At 42.4% G+C, this 7,051-nt stretch overlaps 1 protein-coding gene across 1 annotated transcript; it reads left to right on the top strand.

The window, feature by feature from the left end:
- Positions 1 to 728: 728 nt before the first annotated feature.
- LOC113010685 (C2 calcium-dependent domain-containing protein 4C-like) lies at positions 729 to 3,647 on the top strand. The gene is made up of 3 exons (XM_026149868.1): positions 729 to 1,072; positions 1,591 to 2,338; positions 2,488 to 3,647. The coding sequence occupies exons 2-3, from the start codon at positions 1,622 to 1,624 to the stop codon at positions 3,040 to 3,042; spliced, it is 1,272 nt and encodes a 423-aa protein (XP_026005653.1). The 5' UTR covers positions 729 to 1,072; positions 1,591 to 1,621; the 3' UTR covers positions 3,043 to 3,647.
- Positions 3,648 to 7,051: the final 3,404 nt, after the last annotated feature.

Below are 7,051 nucleotides of genomic sequence, written 5' to 3'. Positions count from 1 at the left end.
ATAAAGCTTGTTTGTTTTGTTATTTTCTTTTTGGGGGTTTTGTCAGCCAATATTTTCAACATGTTGTTTCAGCTCTAAGTATCCTGTACTTCATTCATCTGATGTTCTCCTTTGATTTGCCTTCCTCAGATCAACAGGAGTTCCATCTCGAGAGAAACAGAAGACAGCTTTGTCACAGGTCTATGTCAGAGTTTTTGGTACAGAGAGCAGAGAGTCATTGGATCCGAGCTCTTGTTCTCTGGCAGTATATCAGACTCAGTCCATGGTTAAACAGTGGGATTTTAGAGAAATATTCAATGCCTAAGCTTCAAAATGTAATACTGTGAGGTCTTTTTCATTAGTTGAATGTGATGCATAGAAAGGAGGAGCTAAGTGGTCATTTGCCTCAGTTTAACTTGCTTTCTGATGGTCATTAAAATTGTTTTTCATTATGTTTTCTTTCTCTCTTTTTAAAATATATATTACTTCAGTTTCTCTGCGCGAGCTTTCCCCTGCATCATCACTGGGAAATGAGTTTCAGATGGTTGGTATAAATGCAGCATATTGTCAGACCATATAACGCTCAGTTTGCCATCAGGAAGTCCAATTAAGGTCCCCTGTTTGCATGCATTAGACCCATGTAATACACGGTGCACTATCTCACAGTCCATTAGAGACTAGCTATCACGTGAGTGCCAAATGCAATCACAGTGTTCTCTCTAAAATCCAACGAAGCAGTGAGATATAAAACCCACATAATTTGCGACACTTTGTGGGTGATGAAGCAACAGCTTTCAAAATGAGTACCCCCACCGCCACCCTCCCCTTCCATGCCTGCGCTGGGAACAGTTTCATGGTAAATATCATGGGAAGGCTTCACGATCATCTCATTGGCTCAGAAGTCAGAGACCCCATCATATAAAACGAGAGCGACTGGTCTAACAGCCCTTTCCCACTGGCGAGGGTAGTGGATCACACTTGGGCTCCAACTGTCGGGAAAATACCTTTTACGCACAGAGTGTCTGGAAAGGTTGAGCGAGTCCGCGCGCCAGCGATCAGAATTTTTGAAGCGAAAGAGTCATACAGCCAACAGGTGGGTTTACTCGGCTGCAGCTGTGCAGCGCAGCGGGACTTAACTTGGCTTTATCTGGTGGAGAAAAGTTATTTAGACTCGTCTTTGCGCATGCATTTTTAATATTACTTTGAATATTTGCGTTTTCGGTGATTTAAATGACTGCGGAGTGATGAAAAAATAGTTAAACTTAATGAAAACGTTTTTTTTCGCATTGTTCGTTTAAATTATCTAGATGAAATTTAATTTTAGCTCGTGTTCTCACTAATTCCACATTCATTAAAGTCTTCTTTGTAGCTGGTTAGATAAGCGTTTTTTTTTTAATTGTTTTGTTTTAATGCTACTTCTGGTTTAAAGGTTTAGTCATCATTTCACTCACCCGCTGAATCTGAAGCGTATTTTTCTACTGAGGTGTAAAGGGCAAAACAAATTTGATCTAGGGTTAATGTCTTCTGGGAACCCACGTTTGAACTCCGATCAATGGATGCGTTTCTTTTGATTCTATCTGCCTTTTCTGTGCATCACTCTTCTCTTAATAGAAAAACTGTTAGCTGGGGCGTCTGAGTAGGCATGTGGCTACTGGAGAAGCTCCGCAGTGGGACTCAATCCCAGCCTCCGCAGACAATAGAGGCCATTCCTGTTTCTGTGTATGCCAATGTACTCACTCCAGAGAAGATTCCCGATTTCTTCATCCCACCCAAACTTATCTGCTGCCCCCCAGAAGAATCTGTCACCCCAGAAACTCAGCACTGCTCCAAAATCAGACCCTCAGCCTCTGACCATGCCATCTGCAGCCAGAGCCCCAGAGCTAGGAGCGGCAAGAACCCCTGCAGCCCTCGCCTCTTTTCCCGCAATCTCCAGAAATCAGCCAACCGGCACATCATCCAGATAGAGAGCGCTGATGAGCCTGGTGCTGGATCTATGGACAGGGTCGGTATTGATGTAAACACTAATGCTGACCCACAGTCACAGACTGCAATGTCTCTGCCATATGTCCCAAAGGCTCAGACCTCCTATGGCTTTTCCACCCTGATGGAGTCTCCTCATACCCGACGCAAGGAGAGCCTTTTCCACAGCGACCCCAGCAGCCCTCTCACCTCCCCAAACTCCCAGAGGCGCTCCCAAGGGGGAACCCTACTGGCCCCGGCTGACCCCAACCCCTACCGCTATTTCAGCGGTGGTGAGAGTGACACCTGCTCCTCAGCCGAGTCATCTCCCTTTAACTCACCTCTCCTTTCCCGATCTGCCTCTCTCCTGCGCTCTATTACACAGGAGACACAAGCCAAGGTGAGGACTTGTGCTCTATATGCTCATGTATGGCCACGATGTATAATTCAAAATCATCAGTGAGTGTGTAACAGTTTTTTCCTCCTAGTTTGATTCAGCTAGTGGCTTATTTCTGTATGTTTACAGTTGCTTTTCCTCTCTCCCCCAAGGTGTCTCGTGCCAAACGCTCCCTGGCACGCCACAGTTCCCTCTCCACTGATGAATGCAGCTCAGCAGACAACAGCCCCAACATGCAGCGCCGCCGAATGCGCTGCCCTCCCTCTCCCGCCTTCCGTGGATGTAAAAGCGGTGGCTTGAGGGGAGCAGCGGCATCGGACCTCTGTCAGCGCGAGCACACTATAAACCTCAACAAGGGGGGGAAACTGAGGCTGAGCACTCACTATGACAGGGAGGCAGCCCGGCTGAGGGTGCGCGTGCTCGCAGCTGAGGCCCTTTACGACAGGCAGACAGACCTTAAAAGCATCAACTGCTGCGTAGCACTCTACCTGAATCCTGGTAAGAAGCAGAAACAAAGGAGCACCATCATTAAGAACAGCAGGAATCCGGTGTTCAATGAAGACTTTTTTTTCGATGCTCTGCCTCAGGCACAGGTAAAGACTCTGGCCTTGAAAGTAAAGGTAGTGAACAAAGGAACCAGCCTGAAGAGAGATGTGCTTCTTGGAGAAAGAGAAGTGCTGCTCAGTGAGCTGCTCGCAGGCCTCTAGGGAGCCCCTGTCAAGACTGGCGGACACGAGCTGGTCCACACCTTGAGGGCCCCCAGTCTTTTTATCCCACCTCGCCCTTCTGACAAATACTGGACAGGAGCAAGCACACAGATGACAAGGAAGATGTTTCTTCCACACTGGGTTATATATGCGCACAGAAAAAAATGAAGGTCTCTGTTAAAGTCTCGCTTTGCCAATTCTTCAAATTCAAAATTAGGGGCAGCCCACAATAACCTATAGGCTTATCAGTGAAGTGACTATGTGAACAGTGGGCCTGTGATCCTCGTTTGTGCGTATTTCTCTTTGAGTATTGAGTTACAAACAGTTTTACTCTCACCGATGAGCGTTGTATTGTGGCTCAGTGTCATATCAGTTGGTATGCAATCTTGTTTAAGTTGGAGCTGCTTATTGTTTCGTAATGAATGCGGTGATATTATCTGTAAGCATTTGCACGTCACTGTGGAAATTAATAATGGCTCTGTGTGCTTGAATTTATATATAGGGAAGATATTCGATTTTAATTGCTAGTAAATGTAATGTTGATATGAGTGTTGTTTTGTGATATGCTTTTGAACTCACGAATAAAAACCATGCTAGGGCTTTTGTCTCGCCTTGCACTTTTTGTCTGTGGTTTTTGTCTTTGAATTAATCCCCAGGATCACATGAAATCCCCAGAAATGATAATAAACCTCTCATTTTCTCACTCGAGTTTTAAATTATTGCAAACAACCCTCAGGTGGGGTCTTCTGAGCCAGGCACAAGCTGGGTGTCATTTGTGAGCCTTTTGATTCCAAATACCCCCCCAACCCCAATATTGTTTCTGTGTGCATTCAAAATCCCTGTTTAATTTTAAAAGCATGTTTCCTATTCAGTCCTCCAGTGAGTTTCAAATAGTTATTAAGAAGGCTGGTGTTAATCACAGTTACTGGCACACACTGTCTTTCTCTGGAAATAATCCGTCTGCACAGGGAGGTTAGGTCTCGATTTATGAGTTCAACATTTGGGTTGACAAGTGGAAATGTATTTGTGCTACTATAGGATAATAAAAAAAAATGTAGAAGACACACTGCAATCCACACTTGTACATTTGGCAGACATACATGGCAGAAGTCCCACTACTAAAAAAGAAAAAGAAAAAATATTAAACGTGGACTTTTGCCTCCTCTGCTGGTGCAACAGCAGAATGACATGCAAGTGAGCTAAATCATCAAAACGTCACTTCATTTTTATAAAATAAGTGCTGAGACAGCCTTTGTTTCAATCACCACCTGCCCCCCGATATATCAGGCAGACAGTTTGGTGACCCAGAGCAGAAAATAATCCAGGATTTCATTAAAAATGTAAAAACTTGGGAGACGACGCTCAAGTTTGTGCACAAGAGTGATGACCCCTATTTCTTCACTGGTATAAGCCTGTGGGAAACATTCATCTGTAAGCTAAAAGGAGATGCATTTCCTACAAACTCAAGAGCAGAGCGATAAAACTGAAAGAAAATTAAGTGTGTTAGCTGCCGTAGTGGTAATACTCAAGAAGGGAAATTATGAAACTTGAACCATCTAATAACCTCCTAACTGGAAAAAAAAATCCAGAGCTCAACAACAGCCTACACAATCAAATGAAGATGAAGAGTTTTTTTGTTTTTAACTTGAGGTAATCAAAAGCAGAAATTAAAAGTCCTGATTGTTTCTGTGAGTGCAGTTGTTGGTTTGAGGTTTGCGGGTCTCGCTGGAAAATCTTCTCACACATGCATAAAGACATTTCCACACGGCAACCAGGGTCCATCAAAAATCTCCTTATTCATTAACAGACTGTTTGCAGCACAGTCAGATGGTTTTTAAAACAAATATTCAGCTCTGACGACTTAAAAAACAAACAAACACTTATGTAAGCATAAAAGCTTTAATTAATTTGACCAAATAATGTCTCCCCCCCCCCCAAATTTTACTTTTATGATTTCATGAGACAGACTGGAAATGATATTTTTAAGAGGCTTTAAAAGAGAAGCACAGTGGAAGCTTTTATTTGCATTCAGACTGTGTTTCCTCTTCATGTTTTACTGTATGCAAGGACTGAAAATGACTGCCGTGTAGCAGCATTTATCCTCTGAATTCATTTAATGTTTTAACCATCAGCTATAGCAACTCTCCATGCCACAGTGTATTTATACATATGTTATATGTTTCCAGTTTCCACTTTACAAATAAGATAAAGTCATATGAAGCACGTAGGCTACAGATTTTGGCACTGAACATTTAAGTCAATATTCTGGCCCCTGGCGTTGAGTAGGAGGACAGAGTGATGTGACCTAACAACTGTTGGGATCAGTGGTGTAGGTTTCCAGCTCCTTACTGTTTTCATTTGGATTTTTTTTTTTTAACTAAAAATGAATCTCATCCCTGCTGTCAAATTTAAAACTGTGTTATCCCCATAACATTAACCTAAGTAATAATCTTCCAAAGTAATATGTAGTCATATGGCAAGTAGGGGATGATGGTGACTGTTTGCTCACAGTGCAGGAGGCCTCGCTGCCTGTGAGATAGGATTCTGTCATTTGATTATTCGGTGATAATCATTAGATTTAGAATATTATGCTATTTAATTCAGACTGACTGAAACTCCTGATTTGAATTAAGAGCTGGTAGGATTCATGCACATTCAAAATGTGCATGCAGACAGTCACAGTTTGGCACGACGCAGCTGTCTAAAGGAGGAGAATCCAACATTTCAGCTGCCTGCAACAGGAGTTTTTTGTTTATCTGTTTTGTTTATTTTTATTGTTATTTATTTATTTTTCATCGTTTTTTCTCAAAACTGACCTAAGATACATATCTTAAGGGATGAACTAGAGAACAAATTTTAAATGGTCTCTTTTGGTGCTTTGTTGCTCTCAGACTGTCACAAAAACAACAACTACTTTGACTGACTCTATGAAAAATGCATAAGAAGATCTCACAGAGGTAACAAGGTGAGCCCCAGGGAACTTTCAGGCACAAATGTGACATCTGGGCAGGATGTGCAGGGTGTCCTTAAAATGTTTGAGGAAACCAGACCAAGTGGAGGACGAAAGAACTATTTACAGCAAATGAACAGTATCTGAAAGTCATATTCTTAAGAAGCAGAAAGAAAATCCAGCAATGACCTGATACAGAACCTGAGAGATGCGTCTGATCCTTTGGTTCCACCTGCTGTTCAATGACACATCATCACGAGGACTCAGTGGTTGGCTGTCAAGAAGCCATTCTTAAGGAAGGGAAACAGGGGGAAGGCTGACGTACGCCAGATCGCACCTGGACTGAAAATCAGTGGCAACAGGTCTGATGGAGTGATGAATGCATATTTGCATCCAAATTTCCCTTCTTTATTTTTTTTTTGTTCAAATCATCATTAATATGTATGAAGAAGACATCAATAAAACATGGAGAACGATTTTCATCCACCATGTAATACCACATGGAAAGAAACTGATTGGTGCCAATTTTATTTTTTAGCGTGACAACGAACCAAAACATCCGGATAAGAGCTTTGATTGTCCTATTCCTGAATACTACTTAAAGAAATTGAAAGAAAGCTCAATTAAGGCTGAGTTGAAAAGCAAAACAAATATTGATTCTGTTCGAAGTTTTGTTTGTTTTTGTATATATACTTTTTCCTCGCAAAATATAAAGAAATGAAGGGCGGCTCGAGGCTTCTGCACAGTACTGTATAATAACGGTGTACAGTTTTGTGAGACTAAACTATATATCAAACACAGCATATGTTCTACCAGCGGGTGGATTACACCGACTTTTATTATAAGTAGCCGCTACCGTTTTCATTACAACTCTTTTCGGGTATACTTGCTTTGTAAGCGCGGAATCAGCTGGAAACACTGCGCTTTGTTGGTGCGATCGCCACAACAAACGAACCCATCAGCTGGCAGCTCTTTAACTGACACACATCACGGGAAATGTAGTTTATCTTCCAGGAAACGCCTCCTGCTCTTGAGAACTGGAAATTCCCCCAACACTAC

This window comes from Astatotilapia calliptera, chromosome 18, assembly GCF_900246225.1.
Source record: "Astatotilapia calliptera chromosome 18, fAstCal1.2, whole genome shotgun sequence".
NCBI lineage: Eukaryota > Metazoa > Chordata > Actinopteri > Cichliformes > Cichlidae > Astatotilapia > Astatotilapia calliptera.
The sequence above is the reverse complement of the archived record's forward strand: the minus strand, read 5'-3'. Positions and strand labels throughout refer to the sequence as shown.

Coding starts and splice junctions, on each gene's coding strand:
- LOC113010685 (XM_026149868.1), top strand. CDS start 1,622: ATGTGGCTACTGGAGAAGCTCCGCAGTGGGACTCAATCCCAGCCTCCG. Junction 2,339..2,487: donor CACAGGAGACACAAGCCAAG/GTGAGGACTTGT, acceptor CTCTCCCCCAAG/GTGTCTCGTGCCAAACGCTC.